At 40.6% G+C, this 21,048-nt stretch overlaps 1 protein-coding gene across 1 annotated transcript in view; it reads left to right on the top strand.

Moving 5' to 3' along the window:
• The window catches only part of RLF (RLF zinc finger), a 39,767-nt gene that overhangs the window by 1,628 nt on the left and 17,091 nt on the right, over positions 1-21,048 (top strand). The window contains exons 2-4 of the mRNA XM_064731611.1: positions 4,422-4,576; positions 11,124-11,205; positions 20,534-20,666. Of these exons, the coding sequence (XP_064587681.1) occupies positions 4,422-4,576; positions 11,124-11,205; positions 20,534-20,666 (370 nt within the window). The remainder of the gene's footprint in view (positions 1-4,421; positions 4,577-11,123; positions 11,206-20,533; positions 20,667-21,048) is intronic.

Consider the following 21,048-nt stretch of genomic DNA (forward strand, 5'->3'; position numbering starts at 1 on the left):
AGCTCCATCCTTCATAGAGGATGAATTTGTGATGTCTTTGTGCAGTCAGACCACTGTGGGTGGGGTGGAATTTTATGTCTGGGTTTCTCCTAACAGGGGATGTTTGTGATAACTTCAATAACTCAAGGTCTGCCCATGAGTGAAGTTTAGGGAGCTCAATTTTGTATTAATTACTTGGAAGCTACCGCTGATACCTGGCTATAAAATTATTAAGCCACAGCAAAATGTGCCTAGAAAGAAGCTGAATTTATCTGGCCTTAAGTTTGATTTTGGGAAGTAGCTGACATGAGGAGAGCTGAAATATTTTATGTTTGCCATCCTGTGAGTACAGCTGAGGCAGGGGCCTGGAATTTGCTCTGTTTTGCTGTGGAAATGACCATGGCTGGTAATTTCCAGGCAAACTGAACCAAATGAGGGAATTCCCTTTGCTTTGAGCTGTGTCAATGCTGTTTTACCATTGGTAAACTTGTGCTGCTGTGTGCAGCTTGCCAGCAGCTCACACAGGGGGTGATGCTGGGTGTCACCATTTCCTTGCAGATCCCATTTCCAAGCAGGGAAATGCTACTGTTGTCCAGGATAACAAAACAAAGAAACTGCTGAAGCCTAAATCATGGGTTGACTCTGCAGCTTTATATTGTATAGGCATTCATGCTTTGCACGTTCACCTTGGGAATTTTTATTTTTTTCTTTGTGGAGAGCAGTATGTACCCAAAGAGCAGAAAGAACAACTGAGGGGAGTGTTTGAGGCTGTGCTGTCATAAATAGGAAGAACAGTTTTCAGTGAAGGCGAGGTTGTAGGATGTCAAATCCCATCTGCCCGTGCCCAGCAGCTGTTGGCTTTCTGAAATTTTTGAAGGTGACAGGTTGAGTGCAATCAGATATGGTTAAGAAGATGAGAAAGTATTTTTCTTAAAAAGTCTCAAAGCTGTACCAACAGGTCAGGAAACTTTGAGATCTTCATCTTCAAATTGGGTCTGAGCTAAAATATTTCACTTTTGAGGAAGTGCAGCTAAGGAGTGTGGTGGCATTGCAGAGAGTGAACACCTGGGCTGGCCTGTGTGTTACACATGAGGGGTGTGGGCTCTGCCCTTCTCACCCCATTTACCCATCCCAGATGTTACTGGAATGCAAGAGGAGGGTGGGATGAGCTGTAAATGGGTGTTTGTTAGCCAGACTTTAAATGTGTGAATACTCTCTCAGGTAATTATACTGTAAGGTACTAATTGCTTCTAAATTGTTAGCTGAGAATCCCTTAAACATGTAGTTTAATTCTGTCAAATTAATAATTTTTCCATAATAATTTTTATAAAGACTGCCAGGAGAAATCCATAGTGGACAACTGAACAACCATGGCTTGTGAAACAGCACAAGGGCTTTCAAAAACTTCTTTAATACAATTACTACGTTTGGCTTATTTGTCAGTGTGCTAACACTAACAGCATCATAATATTCCAAACTAGATCCTTGAAGTCTAAGCTATTAATAAATCTGTCACCTTGAATGTGTTTTTTACACTGAAACCATTGTTTGTGTTTGACAAGAAGTTTCTCATAAATAGTTACTCAGTGAATTGCTCATGTTAGCTTTAAGACTTTGATCCCAGGGCAAGGCTGCAGTGTTTACTAGAAAATTTATTTAATTTTAGAAAGTATTCTGCTGTGTTTTATGCTTTACATAGACCAGGTAGTTTATGATCAAAGTGTCTGTCAAAATAATTGAGTGCTAAATTTGGCTTTTTAAATAGATTGGTTTTAATGGATGTATTTTTAGAAAGGTGTAAGGATTGGTGTGTTTGATCTGTTCTCTAGGCACTGTGATGGTGGTGTTACTGCTGGCTTTACCAAACAGCTGATTTATGACAGTCAGCACTTCACTCTCTGGGGATTGCAGCTTGACAGTCTTTGAATGGGATTTAATGCTACAAAGCAATGTGTGATTTGAGTTATATTATCAAATCCATTAATCTGTTAAATAAACTTGAAGACTGGTGTTACCATTACCTGCTGCAGCTAATGATATTTGTGCTGTGCTTAAGGATGATTTCTGCAAACTTCCAATTCCCTGCCCCAGCTTAACTCTTTATAACTATTAATATCATGTGGGCTTTGGGGAAAGTTTGTAACTTCCATTCACCCAGAAGTTCTGTTCGTTAATTGTTGGAGAACAATCCAATTACTGTTTCTTAGATGGTATTTTTGTATCGATTTTTAAAGTGTAACACCTGATTCTGCTGCTCTGCACTGTTTTTAGGTTAGGACTAAAATAGTGTAGTTATATCACAGATGTGACATTGGGTACTGACCACATTTCCTGCTGTGATGGAGGGTAGGTGTTGGTCATTATTGTGACTGCAGGTGGTTTTAGCAAGCCTGTAGAAGGGTTTGTTCCATAGCTGCTATTTCCATTCACCTTCTGATAAGATCGTGTGGGGTTTTTTTAAGGTGTTAAAATCGGTTTGTTGTGTCAGAGTGACAACTTTAAGTGATTTGAAAACTGATATGGCCTCACCATGCTTGTAAGGACAATTTGACTTGTTTTAAATGGTAGGGCAAAGCACTCTGAACTATTTTTTTTTCCCCATGCAGTCACAGAATTCCCAGAATCACTGAGTTGGAAGAGACCTTAAAGATCATTGAGTCCAACCCATGCCCCAACACCTCAACTAAACCCTGGCATTGAGTGCCACATTTTCTCTTTGATTTTTTACGATTTTCTAAGCCTTCTGATGTTGACATTCTTGTAGCAAACTCTCTCACACACTTTCTGTAAATAACTCATTGTTTTGCATTCTTTTATGGAAGAAGAGAGATTTGATGGGCTGTTGGTCTGTCCAGTGTCATTGGAGAGGTGGCACTGTCACCCCCCAAAATAAAAAGAAGTATCTCAGACAGTTCAGTTGGTGATTAAGGCATTTACAATGTGTACAACTGCTGAAAGCAAAATCGGCAGAGACAACAAATCCATCCAAACAATCTGATGACATAATAATAAATAGCTTCTCTAAAAACTCACCACATCGTTTATCTTAGAACCTTTCTGTTTAATTGCAATTAACATTACATGAATGGAGCTGTCTTGGACTATGCCCACCCAAGCTTCTAGAATTATTCTAAAATTATCCTTTTACCCAGTTTTTTTGGGGGGATGTACTGGTGTTATCCCTGTGTTGATGTGATTTCATTAAACCTGGCTAGATTTTATAGTGCTGCCCAGGTAATGTGGGATTGCTGTGGCCAAGGAGTAAAATCTGGGGTAATTTTGTGTTTGAAAAATGCCCACATAATGATCTGATCTGGGATTTGGATCCCTTTCTGGTGGCTTCATGTTTGCTCTGTGGGTAATACATGGATGTTTAAAACACCTCACCTGTAATGTTCTTAATCTTGAATTTCTGCCTATTTTTTGTGCATTCTCACTGGTGATAAAGATTCCAGTGTTACATACCTGGTTCTGTCTCCATGGTAGATGTACAAAAGGAGCCAAGTGTAGAACTTCTCCCTGAATTTTCTGCTTAATACCTCACATTTCTGCTAATTGCATCTAGCTTTCTCCCAAGTAGAAATTCAGATAACTTTATCAAGATAATAAGCTAAATAAAAATATATTTCAATATAAGGGAGAATTTCTGTTGAGATGAAAAGCTGCTACTTTAAATTCTTCTTCAAGGTAAAAATGTCTCACTTCCAGGATGATTCCACTGTATGTGTCTGATATGGTGTGTTGATATTTGTTTTTAAGCAAAAGTGTGTTACATACCTGGTTCTGTCTCCATGGTTGTTGTACAAAAGGAGCCAAGTGTAGAACTTCTCCCTGAATTTTCTACTTAATACTCATATTTCTGCCAATTGCATCTAGCTTTCTCCCAAGTAGAAATTCTGATAACTTTATCAAGATAATAATGTAAATAAAAATATATTTCAATTAAAGGGAGAATTTCTGTTGAGGTGAAAAGCTGCTACTTTAAATTCTTCTTCAGGGTAAAAATTTCTCACTTCCAGATGACACTGTATGTGTCTGATATGGTGTGTTGATATTTGTTTTTAAGCAAAAGTGTGTTACATACCTGGTTCTGTCTCCATGGTTGTTGTACAAAAGGAGCCAAGTGTAGAACTTCTCCCTGAATTTTCTACTTAATAGCTCACATTTCTGCTAATTCCATCTAGCTTTCTCCCAAGTAGAAATTCAGATAACTTTATCAAGATAATAAGCTAAATAAAAATATATTTCAATAAAAAGGAGAATTGTGATGAAAATTGAGATGAAAAGGAGAATTGAGATGAAAAGCTGTCACTTTAAATTCTTCTTCAGAGTAAAAATTTCTCACTTCCAGAATGATTCCACTGCATGTGTCTGATGTTGTGTATTGATATTTGTTTTTCAGTGTGCTACAGGAGTTTCTAATGCCAATCCTGTTGTTTCAGACACTGCTCCAGTATGCTGGCAGTCGGGGTGCATCGGAACATATTTTACCTTTTTTGGAAGTGTATCGAATCTCCATCCAAAGCTTTGCTAATGCAAGACCTTACTTGACTACAGAATGTGAAGATGTTCTTCTGGTACTTGGCAGGCTAGTGCTGTAAGTTTTAAGTTGGTATATTAAATTTTTTTTTTGTTTTAAAAAGAATTGAACTTTATAAATGAAAGGGCAAGCTGTTGAAATTGTTTATTGCTTAATGTGACAGCTATATTTGCAATTTATCTAGTACATTTAGTACATTTTTAATTATACCACAGAAATGTGTTTGAGCTTTTAATTAATTAATGTGGACAAGTTTTATTCTTCTGTATTTGGATAATCATGTGGGTTTTAGGAGGGTTCTGTTCTTGAAGCTTAGTGTGGTACTCATTTAACAGAAGTATCAATATGAGACTTTGACACATGGATTAATAAACCTTATATGAGACTTTCACACATTAATTGATAAACCTTGTCCCTTGCTCTGCAGTGGCAGCTGTGTGTCCTGTCCCCTTCAGTGCAGGGACATTGTGAGTGTGTCCCTTGTTGAAAAGGACAAGCTGATTTGTGTTCATGGCAGGCTGAGTTGTGCTGTAAGATTGCAAAGCACACCAGACATGACTTAAAGCACAGCAATTCCTGGAACAGGATAGAGATCATTTTACAGTCCATCAGCTGAATTGGGATAACTTGGAGTTCCTCAAAGTCTGTCCTAAGTGCAAAGCAGATTTTGTAATTGAGGAGTGTAGACTGAGGGTTTTGTGTGCCCTGGGGTGTAATCAGTATAACCTGAGAGTGATAAGGTGATGTGCTGGTTGTTCCTTGCTAGTGAGGTTTCATCTGAGGAGGGAGGGTGAAAATCTAGAACCTTGAATATGAAGATCATCATAGAATAAAAGAGATTCTGTGACAATTTTTGGTTTTTTTGTTATCAGTCTCTTCCTTGTTTTGTGGTCTGAACTCAGGTATTCTCTTTAATGGACTTCAGCAGTGAACTCCTTGGGCAAATGCTTTATTTTGTAATGGACTGACTTGCAGTATAAATGAACAGCTCAGAACCAGATTATCTCCAAATGATGCCTTGAATTATCTTCTTTTTAATTGTGAGAAATATGTGAACTAGGAGTGGTTTGGGGTTTTTTGAAAACATGAAATCAGGAGAAGTGTGTCCTAAGTTCTTACAGTGGAAACCTAAAACTTTAACTACATTTACCTGGTACATGATACACATTTTTGGCAAAATATCTTCATTGCTTTTCCAGACTGTCCCCTTAAGGATAGAGTATTATTGTCTTCATCATTAATTAGCTTGTGTATTTGGTTGTTTCCTACTGAAGTAATTTTAAAAGTTTGTCATTTAGTGTTTGTTTGCAGGGCATCTCTACTTGGACTACTTTCTGTATATTGATATCTTGGGGTGTAAATCCCAATTCTGTAACAAAATTGCTTTTCTCTTGTTGGGAAATAACAGAATATTCTGCTTTTGCTAATATGTTTTTTTCCAGGTTTTGGGGGAGGATTTTGTTGTAGCCTGTATATTCAGAAAACTTTGTGTTAGAGGACAGTAGAAAAGCTGACTTGCTGAAATCTTCTCTTTCTTACAATGACTACATTTGAAAGGAATCTAAAGAATGAGGAATACAAAGAGTGAGGTGGAAGATAAGGAGGACAGTGGCATACCCGAATTTACTCTCCCACAGATTTTCTTTTTCATAAGTTTCCAAGGGAGTGTGAGAGAAGTTAGAGCAGGGAATTAAAGATAAAAGTTGAGGTTCCATGAGGGAGGAAGACTGTTAGTTAGGGACATGAAAACTTACTGTTCCCATGTAATTGGGATTTTTGAGGAGATATTTGGGTTCCCCACAGCAATCACACACACTGTGTTTTCAAGTCTGTGTTTTCAGAATTGAACTTTGATTGGAAGTGAAATGAGCAAACTTGCTGTTCCAAAGCAGAAGCGCTCTGCTTCCTATTGAAATCCTCCTTCCCTTCCAACATTCCTCCTGGAGAAGAGGAAAAGAACTTCTTCCTCCTGCCTTCCTTCTCAGCAGGGTGAGGCAGTAACAGCAAAATTCAGTGTGCTGTGGTGTCACAGAATGAGGCTTTTGTCGGGGATGAGCCATTTGTCGGTGAGGGGAGACTCGGACACTCAATATGAGTGAGAAGCAAGTTCTGTTTATTGAAGAGAGCATCAGACACTTATACAGCGAGTAATAAGCTCATGAATATTCTGTAATTTACACCGTCCATTGGCCACACCACAACATCAGCTCTTCTCCATTCCTTAGGGGTTACATCGCTCTTTTCTCGTGTCTCTTTCACTATTTGTTATCAAACTACAGCTAGGCTCAAGGACACGCTATCTTGCAGGTGCAGGAGTTGGAATTAGCCACAGCTTTGTAATTTTTCAGTCTCTAGCAGCTAAATTCCCAACACTGTGGTTTCCCTGCTGGGTGCTGCTTGTGTTCCCACTGACATGGTGTAGGACTGTGAGTTACCTCACATGCAGTGTGAGATATTGTTGGGTCACTGTCCAACCTCAGGAAACAAAAGGAAAGCTTGGAGTGGTTGTTCTTGTAGATTCCAGGTGTGACAAACAGTGACAAACAATTGGGGGTGTGTGGGGGTGAGAAACAGAGATGTTCTTTGTGGCCATGGAGTGACTTACCTGCTTTGCTCAGCTGGAGCTTGGACAGGTTATTCTCACAGCCCAAAGCACAGTGCATTCCCCTCACCCTCCCAGTGTTACTATTTCAAAGGTAATTCTCTGGAGAAGAATTAATAAAGAATTAGGAGACCCTTGAAGCTGGTTATTCACTCAGGCTTCTGTGAGTGCTTTATTTCTGAGGCTGGTGTGAGGGGGAAGGTGTCATGTTACCATCAGTATGGAAATTTTGCTTCCATCTGAAAATAGTTTATTTGATGCTTGTGACAGTGTTCACAGGGGTCTTAGGATGAGGGAAGAGATGAGGATCTGACTCCATGTTTCAGAAGGCTTGATTTATTATTTTATTATATATTTTATATTAAAACTATACTAAAAAAATAGAAGAAAGGATTTCATCAGAAGGCTGGCTAAGAATAGAAGAAGAAAGAATGAACAACAAAGGTTTGTGGCTGGGCTCTCTGTCTGAGCCAGCTGACTGTGGTTGGCCATTAATTAGAAACAATCAACATAAGACCAATCACAGATGCACCTGTTGCATTCCACAGCAGCAGATAATCAATGTTTACATTTTGTTCCTGAGGCTTCTCAGCTTCTCAGGAGAAAAAATCCTAAGGAAAGGATTTTTCAGAAAATGTGTCTGTGACAGATGCTAAGATTAATAGATTAAAAAGGAATAAATATTTGGTCATAAGTCACATGGTGTTTGACAGTAACTAAGATTTAACTGCTTTCCACTTTCTCCTGTGTGCTGTGATGGCACAGAACTGAAAGGGGATTCACCACTTCTGCAACTTTGAGAAAGTGTTAGTATGGGGGTTTTTTCAACCATAAAAAGTGAAAGGAGATTTGAATGCCATCAGATTTAAGAAGCAAAACTGTATTGAACCAATCAGACCAGTCTGCCTCAAGCTTGGAGCTCTAGCTCACCTAAATACTAATACTAATAATAATAATGATAATGATAGTAATAATGTTCCAGGAAGAGTGTGCTTGCTTCCCTCAGCCCTCTGTGAGCAGGCACAGGTGACACTGAGCTGTTTGTGTCACAAAGCATTTCTCAGCCTAATCCACTGCTGCAGGTTGATTCAACCACTCTGCTGTCTATCATTAAGAGCTAATTCAACTCTTAATAAGCACAGGATAATTCCTGGCAACAAGTGAACAATGCATGCTGATAATCCAATGTATAATGAGTCATCTTTTGTCTCTGAGAAGATTAGCATAGAAAGTGTTCTATTACAGTCTAAAGATAAACAGTTCTAAAAGATTTTAAAAGTTTCTGTGAAGGAGGTATAATTGAAATGAGGTATTAATGAAAAATTATAAGCAAATAATATGTTGGGTTTTGCACTGAGTTATTTGTTCCAAAATAAAGAAATTTATATCTAAGACACCTTTACTTAAAAGATATTTTGAAGTTGAGTGTTTCAGATAGTTAATATTTCTTCTAATAATGTAAACATTCAAGCACCCACTGCAGTTTATTTGCAAAAGTTGTGATTGAAGTTTAGAATTGAGTTTTGTACAGGTAGGCATTGTGGTGGTACTGGTGGAGTAGGGTTAGAAAGGTTTGACTTCATGGCATGATCCTGGAATTTTGATTTTTGGCCTAGCCATGACATGTAAACTCCATTTAGTTGCATTACAATTAAGAGGAAAATGGGATTTCAGGGGCAGAAGTGTGTTTTAAAGTATTGTATAATAAGGACCAAAAGAAAGAATTAAGTTAAATAGTGTGTTGTTCCCCTTGGCAGTGGGATGTTTTTATGCACTTGTGTGTTTGAATCAATTTTTACAAAAAAACTTTGTTAATTGACTTAGAATTCTAATTATTCTTCTGCCAAGGAAATTGTGATTGCAGTATCCTGGATATTGCTTTTACAATGTGCTGTAAGTTGGTTTATGTGGTAGTTTATAATCTGGAGCTCCAGATTTGTTATGGTTCCAGACCAGAGTTCTCTGTGTTGGGATCCTGGGGAAGACTTGAAGACTTGCAGCAAAAAAACTTTTCCCTTTTGATTCAGATCAGTCCTGTACAGACAGTAACTCTGGAGGCATAAATTAAATCCTCTTGTCTTCCTAGACTATCTCACTCTGTATACACAATGCTTTCAAAATGTAATTGCAGATTTTTTCACTGTCCAAGTAGCAACTTAATGCTTAAGTTCAGAAAAATTATATTTAAAAGCTCACTTTGACATTTTGTTCAAGTCTATTATATTACATAACCAATATCATAGATATGAAAAATAAATGTTCTAGGAGATGTAATTCTAGGAATTAAAAGTGGACATAGGTAGGATTGATTAAAAGTGAAGTGTGCATCAAAAGACTTTACAAAAGCACAATGACCATGAAGTTTGCAAGTGTGTTACTGGGTGCAGAGTCTGTGTGAGTTAGAAGAAAACAGAACACATACATAGGGTTTTTCTTGGTTGGTTGGTTTGTTGACCTTTTTTTTGTTGTTTGGGAGTTTTTGTTGGTTTTCTTGTTGTTTTGTTGAGTTTTTAAAGTTCTAGGTTTTTTTAACGTTAAAATAGAGTTCAGGTGTTTCATAAAGTTGGTTTTGATGGTCTGATAGCACCAACCTGAGTCTAAACATTTGGGCTGGTGAATTAACTTGTACTGCCAAGTTGGACTAGAAGGCACCACAAAGTCCTGGTTATTTTATGAAGGTGAGACCTGTGGGAATATCTGGTGTTCCTGTTGGCAGCTTTTTCATCAGCAGCAAAGTCCTGTCCTGATGTGTGAATAATGATGGAATGACAGTGCTGGAGGCTGTTGTGTTTTCTGCCCATCCAATAAAAGTGCTTAGAGCTTTTTGCAGCAACCTGTATTTCAAGGAACCAGGATTGGGAGTGAACTCAGATGTAGGAAATGTGAAAAGGATGGCCAGATACATTCAATATTCATCCATTTGGTCCTGTTGAGGTATATGGCTGCTGAATCTGAGTAGGCATAGCATTTGGTAGGTAACTGTTCAGTGCATTAGTCAGGAGGAACATGAACATTATTTTTGAGTTCTAAGCAAATCTGAAACTCCTGTTTGCTTCATGGTCATCTCTTCCTTTTCCACTTCCAGCTCAGTTCTTCTGTGTCTAACATTGAATGTGTTGCCCTATCATTCTTCTATTTAATATTTGAGAGAGGATGTTTTGAAGAAAAAGTAGCAAGAGTTGAAACTATCCAACAGTGTAGATGTAGCTTATAAAAAAGCTTATGGTGCTTTTTTATAGATGGTGTCCTAGATTAGTTTTCTTATATTGTCACAACTTATTAAAACATTTTTGCTGTGTGTAAGTCTTGTGAATGTCTAGGCAGTGTCATGGTTAACATTTTTAGTTGGACAGGATTGTTCAGCAGGGTTTTAGGCAGTGTTCTGTACAAGGCTGGATATCTCCTGTGGGAGAACAAGGCAGCAGTGCTGCCCTGGCAGGTTGCAGTTTGTGCTGTAGCCATTGGAATGCTCCTCAGTTGGTATCAGAGGCTCAGGAGGTGTTTGCAGGTGCTGGTGCTCTCCTGACATATCCTGTGCAGGTCCATTTTGGTGCTGGTGCAGGTGTCTTCTGTCAGGCTGTTTCTTAGGGGTTTTTTCCTTATCTGTGTCAGTGCTGAAATGTTGAATTAGGTGAAGCTGGCTTTCATTCTCCCTCTAGGCAGAGACCATGCTGGACTCCAGTGAGCTTTATTTAGAATGGTTACTAGGTTTCCTTTGAGAAGAAAGAATAAAATTCTGTGATGCAGTGTCCCTGAGCTACATTGAATGGACTTATCTTAGCTGCAATCTTAAATTAGAGAGATGACATGTAGTAAAAGGAGCACTGTCTCCATGTGATGAATCATGGCTGATTTACAGGCTGTTCCAGCCTTTAATTGATGTACACAATCTAACATGTTTCAGTGTTACTGTCATTGCTTAGCTGAATACTAAGTAGCATGTGCCAGAAATGTTATTTAATGTGTTCAGGTAGCATGTTTACTTGCCTTTTGCTTTTCCAGGAGTTGTTTTGAGCTACTGCTTTCAATTCCTGAAAGTGAATTGCCACATGAGGTGTGGTTAGGATTCCATCAATCCATTCAGGTAAGTCTACTGAATTTCTTTTTTGCAATTTACATATTAAAAATAAAAAAAAAAAGGCTGGAGTTGTATTCCTTCTCTTCTACCCTTCCCCTGAGTTCCACTTGTCCTGCATTGCTGTTACCTAGGCAGCAAGAATTTCTGAGCAGCCAAAGTCTGACTGCAGCAACCACATTGGGAGTCTTAATACCCAAGAGCATATTTATATCTCACTGTTGGTGGCAGCTTAGGCAGAAAAACCTTACTGAGTCTTGCTTGAATGGTTTGTATGAGAGACAGAGCTAAATGAAGTGATTTAACAGCTCTGAAGCATTGCTTTGGTGATAAAAGAGCTTTTGTGGAGGCCTGAGTGGCAGGTTGGTGTCTGTACCTGGTCTGAGAGATGGGAATGGTAGGGCAGGTCTTTAGTCCAGGTGGTTCTTAGAAGGATTTCTTTCTGGGTGGTGCTGAAATAAGCTCATACAACACTCTTGCACTCAAATCAAGGTGGCTGATGCAGGAAGAAGAGATATTTTCTGGGTTTTAGTCTGGAGGATGTACCTGGCTGTGTGCAGGAACTGGAGTTCCTCATGGAGCTGAAACACAGGAGTGGTGGTGCTGTGTTCATATTGATGGATGTGGATTCCAGCACCAGGGACTGCTCTGGTTCTGCTGTTAGCTGTGACTGGTGGGGCTGGAATCTATCTCAGTTACAAGTTACTGAAGTGAGGATCATTGCAGGAAATAGTTGGAAGTGACTTAGACCTTGCAGCTGTGCTTATTGCATGACCCCTTGCACTGGGGATTTCTCAGTCCCTGAGGTTTGGCTGCTGCTGCTTTAGCTCTGAAGATGCTAATACTGAGTTTCTATTTTTGTTTTCCCTGCAGTCAAGGAAACGAGGTGTGAAAGCTTTTCAGTAGACTGAAGATGAATAAACCTGTCACTTTGAACTGAGAGAAGCAGTCTAGCAGAGCTTTGTAGTCCTGCCAGTAGCAGAAGGGACAGAGATGGGCTGTGCTTGAGTGAGTCAAGGTGTAGAGAAACCTCCTTTTCCTGAAATATCATGGAATATTTACTCTCATGAAACAGCTGTGTGTGGCATGTACTTGGTAATAGAAAGAAATTCAGTTTGAATAGTTTAAATCCTGTTGCCTTAGTGGTGACAAGGATCTGTCTGGATTTAGTCCAGCTAAATCTTTAAATTCTCCTACACTGGAGAATACACCACTTCCCTGGGGAGATTATTTCAGTGGCTGAATCTTCTCATTATGAAAAATTTCCTTGGTTGTCTAGTCTGCATTTCCCCAGGAGTAACTTGTACCCATTACTCCATGTCTTTTCCATGTGAGTTATTGTAAAAAGGGACTATCCATTGGTTTTTGTAGCTACCCATTAAATACTGGAAGGTGATAAGGTCTCCCCTAAGCCTTGTGATCTTATCTTACACTAAAAGGGAAATATGTTTGTGACTGAGAAGGCCTAGACCTGAAAAAAGGGATTTGGAATATGGGTGGGCATATACAGGCTTGTTTTCATTATAGCAGAGTTACAGTGCAGCTTTAAAAGTTGCTAGCTTTTAACTGGAGGGATCTGCAAGGAGAATTCTTACCAAGTTTAGTTATTTCTATGGTCTCACAGATCTGTGCATTTCTAGGATTTTGAGATGAGTGACTGAACATTGATACATCTGTCAATAGAGAGCAGATTTTTAGTTTGATGAGATGGCTCTATTTAGGCTGAATATTTTGGAAGGGAGCTGTTAAATTCCAGTGGTAGAAGAGTGTGATGTCCCACTCTTAAGAAGGACAGAGCACCCAAGATTTGTAAACCCTTGTGGCCTTAATAATCTACAGAAGTCAGAGGATGCACAAACCCAACATTTTATTAGTGAATTACATGCTTGGCATGGAAATTGGTGTATTAGTGCTTTACCTGCTATGTAGGCACACAGCAGGGGGATTGGATCAAGGGTTAAGGTAACTTCTCCAGCCACATTTTGTTCTTTCTCACAATGTTTTATTAGCAACAATCCTTGTGTGTTATTACCAACAACTTTGTTGGATCCTCAGCATCTCACTATTGGTGTTTGGGACACACATGTGAGCCTTTCTCTTCTGGGGTTCTGCAAAGGGTGGCAAAGCTCAGATCTCTCATGTCAGCTTTTAGAACTAAGGGAAAATTCAAGATGTGCTGCTGCCAGGAGTAGTAATATATACTTGGCTTTTGTAGTGACTTTTTGAAGCTGCAGCTTCCAAGTTTAGCACTCACCTAATGCTGCCCATAGTTCAGATAGTGAATGGATTAAATGTGGTGATGTTCTGAAAACTTGCTGAAGAGGTTTGTGGATTTTTACAAACAGGTGTTTCTAATAAGATTTTGAAGTAGCTTTTTGGCAGAAGTGTGAGAATGACAGCACTTGGACCCTGCCTTGGAGCACAGCAGGAACCCAGTTGTCACCACAGGAGTGTGTGAGTCATGTGAAATACAATAGGGACAGAAATCACTTGTAGGCTGTCTTGTAGTTTAAAACCTGTGTGTGACTGTGTTGTGCAGATCTCCAGGCAAATCCAGTAGGAAAGCACCACAGAATATTATGTTATATTATATTATGTTAGCACATGCCCAAGACTGATGGAGGTAAATGTGCTTATTGCTTTCCTAACAAAACAGACAAGAGGACTATAACTCCTAATATGGGAGACATTTTTTGGATCTGCCTGCAGTAATTGTTGCTCTGTAACAATCTACACAGGTAATGGGAATCAGTGAAACTTCAAATAAATTTTCATCCCAGGAATGTGAAAGGTGAGTGAGGGCTTGCATTGCAAAGCATTAAGGTGTAGACACTGTCCTAGACCTGCAAGTGGAGTGTCACTGATGTCCAGCTTATACTGGACACAAAATGCTGTCAAAGTCTTTATTTGGGGTCTGGACCTGTTCATTCTGGTATCCTAAATAGCAGCAGTTATGTTCTGCAGTCACCCATGAGTCAGTTTTCCTCATCCCTAAGCAAGATCAGAGGCAGCTTGGGCAAAATGGAAACAAGATGTGAGATTGTATGGCAGGAGTCTCAGCATGGATTTATTCAGCTGCAGCAAGCAAACAGATGCAGACACAAGTGGGGGAAAGCTGTAAAAGATGAGTGAAAGGATTTGGGCAGAATTACAGCAGGGCTCTTGATACAAGTAAACTGTTAATCTGGGGGAGGAGCTCAGTGGAGAAGTGTGGATTGATATCATCTAGTCAGGTGAAGAAGGTAAAACTTGCATTCAAAAACATCTTCAATGAGAGTAGAGATGTTTTGTTTTGTGTATTGAATATGGGTTGTGGAACAGGGTTCCCTTACAAAGAGCATCAGTGCTGTATTTTGATAAACTCTGAGTTGAGGGAGAGCATAAGCCAAAAAGTTCTGTGAAGCTGTAGTAGATGCTGATCACTCCAAACTGCCAGGACTGAAAATCCTGATGTCTTCAGTAAAATGTTTCAAGGCTTGTCTTTTCTTTTGAACTTTGTCTATAGGCTCTTACTGTATTATTCTTTCCTGACTTCATCTAGACTGAAATGTTTGTCCTGCTCTTTAGAACCTGTTTATGGTGTTGTAGTAATTTAATGAGATCTATATATGTAAATGTTGCATTAAGTTTCTTCAAGGACTTTGGATGCATTATATATATATATATATATAATATGTATAAATAATAGATTTTTGCATATATTCCCATTAGTATTAACTTTATATGGTTTAGCTAAGCACTGTAGTGCAAGGGGAGTGTAGTGACAGTAGTTAAATATTTATGCTACATGTGTGGGTGAATTTTGTGCTTGGTATTTTGATATTGATACCCTGAATCTCTAACACTGTGCTGACTCAGCTTGTATGAAAAGCCTCTTTTTTCTCATCTTCTCAGGTCCTTTCAGCCCTCAATAGAGAGGTGCTGAAATGTGATGGATCCCCATAGCTGGGCTGGGCTCTGCTGGCTCTGTAGTGCATCCTGCAGCCCTCAGTTAGGGAACAGTTGCTATTGGAATGACATTGTTTATGTTGGATGTCTGGATCATTGAATGCCATAGTCTGAGGGACAGTGGCATTTTCAGTACCTAACCTCTGTCCAGGTTGTATAATTTTTAATTTTTTTTGTCAGCCATGTCATTCCAGGAGTGATGGCAGATGAATGGGCAGCCTGGCTGTTTCTGAGCTCCTCAGTGCTTTGATTGGTAATTCCACCCCTTTCTAGGGCATAACACCTGTGCTGAATAAAGCTGATTAAAGCTCAGCAAATTCAGTCTTCAAGGTCAAGTTTGAACACACAGGCTCTTAAATGCTGATGTGTTTTGGAGTTAGTCTTTGACCTGATCTGTAGTTGAGACTGAGAATAATGCTTTAACATAGTGTGAGGGAAGAGAATTTATCATGTTGTGCTGAAAAGACTTAATGCTGTGTGACATGTAGTTGGGAAAGGCTGAAGTAGAGGTTGTTGAAATGGGCTTCTATTGATTTTTTTAGGTGAGATCCAGTATCTTGTCTACCTGCACACATGCAGCTGTTTTCTTAATCATCCTCAAGACTGAAGATAAAATACATAGACTTCCCATAGGAAATAACTACCAGTCACAGAAACTGGGCTGTGTTAGGTGTTTCATGGATGCAAATTTAGATCAGTTTGTTGTCTTCCAGTGGTGTTTTTAAAGCTGTTTTGAGGCTGCAACTTGAGCATCGTTTGACAGTAACATTGTGTGTCATTCACCTGGCTGGTTCTATTGGCATGTCATTTAGCTCAGTGTAAAGAGGGGAATTGATCATGTTTTAGTTTAAAAAAGCAAAACAAGAAAAACCCCACTTCTTCCCTGAGGGTCTTTGTGGTGAGTTTGTTCACTGTTCCACATGCAGTGGAAGCAAACACTTGACAGGAAGAGCAGCTGTGTGAGCCTAAGGATTGTTTCAGTGATGTTCTCAAATCCTTCAATTCAAAGGAAAATTCAGTTCAAATTCAAAGCCTGAAACCTTTGTGTGTCAGTCTCTCAGTGCTGATAGCTAAGAGCAGTTTGAGCTCTGGTCAGGAGCATGTAAAGTCCCTGATGTCTTTAATGTGACTCTCCAAAATGACTTTTAACCTTGTGAGTAGCATTTCAGGCTCCAGACCAGCAATCAGTCTTTGCAAGCATCTACCTGGCTGTCTTTGCATTTGTCAATTAACACCAACTCCTCTGCCAATACCAACACCTGATTTTTGAGGAGGTCTTACCAATAACTCCCTCCCTAGTTTTACTTCCTTTATAATCACTTTTAGAAGTAGTGTGGTATTTAATGGTTTCAGCTAGCAGGTTGCTATGAGCTAACAGTTGGAACACAATTACAATGTGTATCTAAAACTAAAATTAATTTTGAGGCAATAGCTACAGAAAATCTTTGGTGCTACTAAGGAAGATGAGATTGTTAAAGTTACCAAAACTGCTTCATTGTTGAATTTAGCTATGAGACTTCTAATTTTATGGTCCTTAGAAGGTGGAAGTCTGCACTATAGTTCTGCATTTGGAAAGAACTCCTAATGTGTGGGGCTTTGTTCACTCTGATGTTGATTTGGGTTTTTTCTTGCAGTTGGAAAAATACTCATATAGGGCAGAAGCACTGGCTTCCACAAAGTGTCCTTTCAGACAGTTTCAGAGTGCTTTCAGCCATAGTTTGAAATTTCAGTGTGTTCAGTCTGCAGCTCTCTGAAGGTTTCTGTTGTGGCAGAGGCATGAGTGTGCTGGAAGAAAGCTCAGTTACTGATCCACCTCTTCACTCAGAGTGAGAGGGCTTTCTTCAGTCAGGTTGTTTAGGGTCCTGCCCCACCAGATGTTGTCTTTAAGCAATGGAAAATGCACAAACTTTCATTAGTCCTTTCAAAATGAGGGTTTACATATGGAAACACTTCCTGCACACACACTTAGAGAATTTCTTTTCGTGACTCCCTTCCTAGACAGCTCCAGCTACATTCTGGCAATATAGTGAAGATAAAGACAGCTCTAAGATTTCCCTTTTCACCCTCTCTTCTACACTTGGTGATCTGTACTGGATGTGGATTACTGTGGCAAATGAATTGTACAGGACAGTTGCAAGCTAGGTATTGTACTGCAGCAGGATTTCAGAGGTGCCAAACAGGAATAAACACTTCAGGAATCTCTTGGTCATGCTCTGAGGCTGTTCAGCATAGCCAGCCTTGTTTGCAGTAAGATCTCACTGCTGACCTACACTTAAATTACAGATCCTAGAGACCTGTGGTACCAAACTGGAACCTAGCCAGCTTGGCTGTTGGCCAAAGGTTGGGCCTTTGGACAGTGACCAACCTGTTCTGATACTGGGAGTTAGACCATGTGCAGCCTTTGGCTGTGTGGAGCTTCACTGAGTCCCTGTCAGGGATGTTCTGCAGCCTGTTGAGTGCAGCAGGGATGGTTCTGCAGCCTGTTGGATGCAGGGATGGTTCTGCAGCCTGGTGGATGCAGCAGGGATGTTCTGCAGCCTGGTGGATGCAGCAGGGATGTTCTGCAGCCTGGTGGATGCAGCAGGGATGTTCTGCAGCCTGTTGAGTGCAGCAGGGATGCTCTGCAGCCTGTTGAGTGCAGCAGGGATGTTCTGCAGCCTGTTGGATGATGCAGGGATGCTCTGCAGCCTGGTGGATGCAGCAGGGATGTTCTGCAGCCTGGTGGATGCAGCAGGGATGCTCTGCAGCCTGGTGGATGCAGCAGGGATGCTCTGCAGCCTGGTGGATGCAGGGATGCTCTGCAGCCTGGTGGATGCAGCAGGGATGCTCTGCAGCCTGGTGGATGCAGCAGGGATGTTCTGCAGCCTGGTGGATGCAGGGATGGTTCTGCAGCCTGGTGGATGCAGGGATGTTCTGCAGCCTGTTGGATGATGCAGGGATGTTCTGCAGCCTGGTGGATGATGCAGGGATGTTCTGCAGCCTGTTGGATGATGCAGGGATGTTCTGCAGCCTGGTGGATGCAGCAGGGATGTTCTGCAGCCTGTTGAGTGCAGCAGGGATGTTCTGCAGCCTGGTGGATGCAGGGATGGTTCTGCAGCCTGTTGAGTACAGCAGGGATGGTTCTGCAGCCTGGTGGATGCAGGGATGGTTCTGCAGCCTGTTGGATGATGCAGGGATGCTCTGCAGCCTGTTGGGTGCAGCAGGGATGTTCTGCAGCCTGGTGGATGCAGCAGGGATGTTCTGCAGCCTGGTGGATGCAGCAGGGATGCTCTGCAGCCTGGTGGATGCAGGGATGGTTCTGCAGCCTGTTGGATGCAGGGATGCTCTGCAGCCTGGTGGATGCAGCAGGGATGTTCTGCAGCCTGGTGGATGATGCAGGGATGTTCTGCAGCCTGTTGGATGCAGCAGGGATGTTCTGCAGCCTGTTGAGTGCAGCAGGGATGCTCTGCAGCCTGGTGGATGCAGCAGGGATGTTCTGCAGCCTGGTGGATGCAGCAGGGATGCTCTGCAGCCTGGTGGATGATGCAGGGATGTTCTGCAGCCTGGTGGATGCAGCAGGGATGGTTCTGCAGCCTGTTGGATGCAGGGATGCTCTGCAGCCTGGTGGATGATGCAGGGATGTTCTGCAGCCTGTTGGATGATGCAGGGATGTTCTGCAGCCTGGTGGATGCAGCAGGGATGGTTCTGCAGCCTGGTGGATGCAGCAGGGATGTTCTGCAGCCTGGTGGATGCAGCAGGGATGTTCTGCAGCCTGGTGGATGCAGGGATGGTTCTGCAGCCTGTTGGATGATGCAGGGATGCTCTGCAGCCTGGTGGATGCAGGGATGGTTCTGCAGCCTGTGGAATGCCCTAATGCCTCCCAGCAGTGTCAGCTGCTCTCCTGGTTCTGTAGGACTGGTGGCTAATGAATGTGCTCTATCCCATTATTCAGCCAATAAATGTGTTTAAAATTCCAGCTCACCTTAAGAAGTGCTACTGGGAGACAGCTGCCAGTTGGGTTTGTACAGTTTGTCACAAGCCTTTTAAGTCTGGCTATTGAGCTGGTTTTTTACCTGTATTTTGTCCACTTTTCCTTATTTTAACAATTTGGTTTTCAAGATAAAATTGGGAGATTGTCAGAAGCCTTGCCAAGTATGACTAATGTGATCTGTAGCTCATCACAGCAGGCAGTCAGATTGCTGGGTGTAGTTTCCAGGAGAATTTATCCCATGTTCTTTTTGGGGTCAGGCTGTGCTGACTGGCCTGTAGCTCCCCGGGGTTTCTTATTCTTCCAGTCTCTAGAAACCTTTCTCCAGGAAAGGTCCAACAGAGGCTGCCAAAAGCAAGCCTAAGGTTAAAGATTGTGTTAAAAATACAAATTTGACACACAGCTCAGCAGAAGGAGGGGGCATTGCCACATATTGAACTTAAGATCTGCTGTGAGAAGCATTTTTACTGAAGGTGTAGCCACAAATTGCTTACAGTTAGTTGGCTTCATTTGTCAGCATTAGGAAATTCTGAAAGATGATATTTAATGCTTTCAGTTCAAGTCACCCTACCTGTTTCTCAAACAGGGACATCAAATGCCTGGAATTTGTTTCAAGCTGCTTTCTTTTCTGTGTTAGACTCTAGATTCTTCCCATGTGTAATGTCTTTTTTAATTCCTCCTTTACTCCTCAGATTTCCAGCATTCAAAGCAGCAGGGCCTGATCACTGTGAGCAGAGTGCTGTGTGTGGGGGTTTGTGGGTGACCCTCAGCTGCTGCTCATGGGGAGTCTCTGGCTCAGCCTTCACAGCAGCAAACCATCCCTGGATCTTAGAATAAATGCACTGGATATAGATCAGTTTCTTAGAAATTTGCATCTTCATTTGCAGTAGAAGTTTTCATCTTAATGATGAAATATCCCATGGCATTCTCCAACTGGTGACTGATGGCTCTCATGATCCCAAAGTGAATTGACTGGCTCATCTTTAGTGTAAACACTAAATGTGCAATTTTAGACTCTTACCATTGTGTTATTCATTTTGAAAATTATTTAATTTTCTGAGTTTTTCAATAGCATTATATGCTTTGATACAGAATCATCCTGTCTTTTATACAGTTCCTGTTTTTTTAATATATATACACACATGTACATGGAGAACCATAAAAGTTGCAGAATAGACTTTTTGATTTAAGCAATTTCAGTCAGCTCAGTAGTCTGAAATTGGAAAATTTTGCAGTAGGATTAGGGAAGTACAATGACATTGAACTGTTAAAATCCCAATGCAAACTTGTCACAGCAGTAATGACTGAGAGGAATAGTGTGGAAGCATTAGCATGTAGTGAAATGTTGGGATAGATAATGTAAAATTACATTGGCTTAATTTTTAGCTAAGACTCTTAATGACTTTTTTTTACATTTTATAGGATTCACATGATGCTTTACTGGAATTTGGGAATAACAACCTCCAGATATTGGTGGATATCACAAGGGAAGGGGTATGGAAAAATCCAGTTCTTCTTAAAATTCTATCCCAGCAACCAGTAGAAACTGAGGAAGGTAAGAGTGTGTTTCTAGAGATGATGTGTGGTTGTTCAGAAATTACTTGGGGCAGTTTTGTTGGATAAGCAGTGACTTGAAGACAGAAGAGTTGCATTTTGAATTGTATTGTGGGGTAGTATTCATATGTTGCTGAATAATATTTATTATGAAACTGTCTCACTGGCATTTTGAATAATGTGTCCACTTGTACAAGCACTGCATCTCTGCTTGGACTGTACTGTCCATTAGTTCGAATATTTTGAAACTCCATTTTTAAAAATAATTATTTCTTTTTATATCATAAGAATACAGAAATTTTTCTGCCTGAGATGCTTTGTTTCTCATAACTCTGTGCTTTTAAATGTTTTCCTGAACTCTTCACAGGGAGGAATTGAGTGTG

Source organism: Zonotrichia leucophrys, chromosome 23, assembly GCF_028769735.1.
Source record: "Zonotrichia leucophrys gambelii isolate GWCS_2022_RI chromosome 23, RI_Zleu_2.0, whole genome shotgun sequence".
NCBI lineage: Eukaryota > Metazoa > Chordata > Aves > Passeriformes > Passerellidae > Zonotrichia > Zonotrichia leucophrys.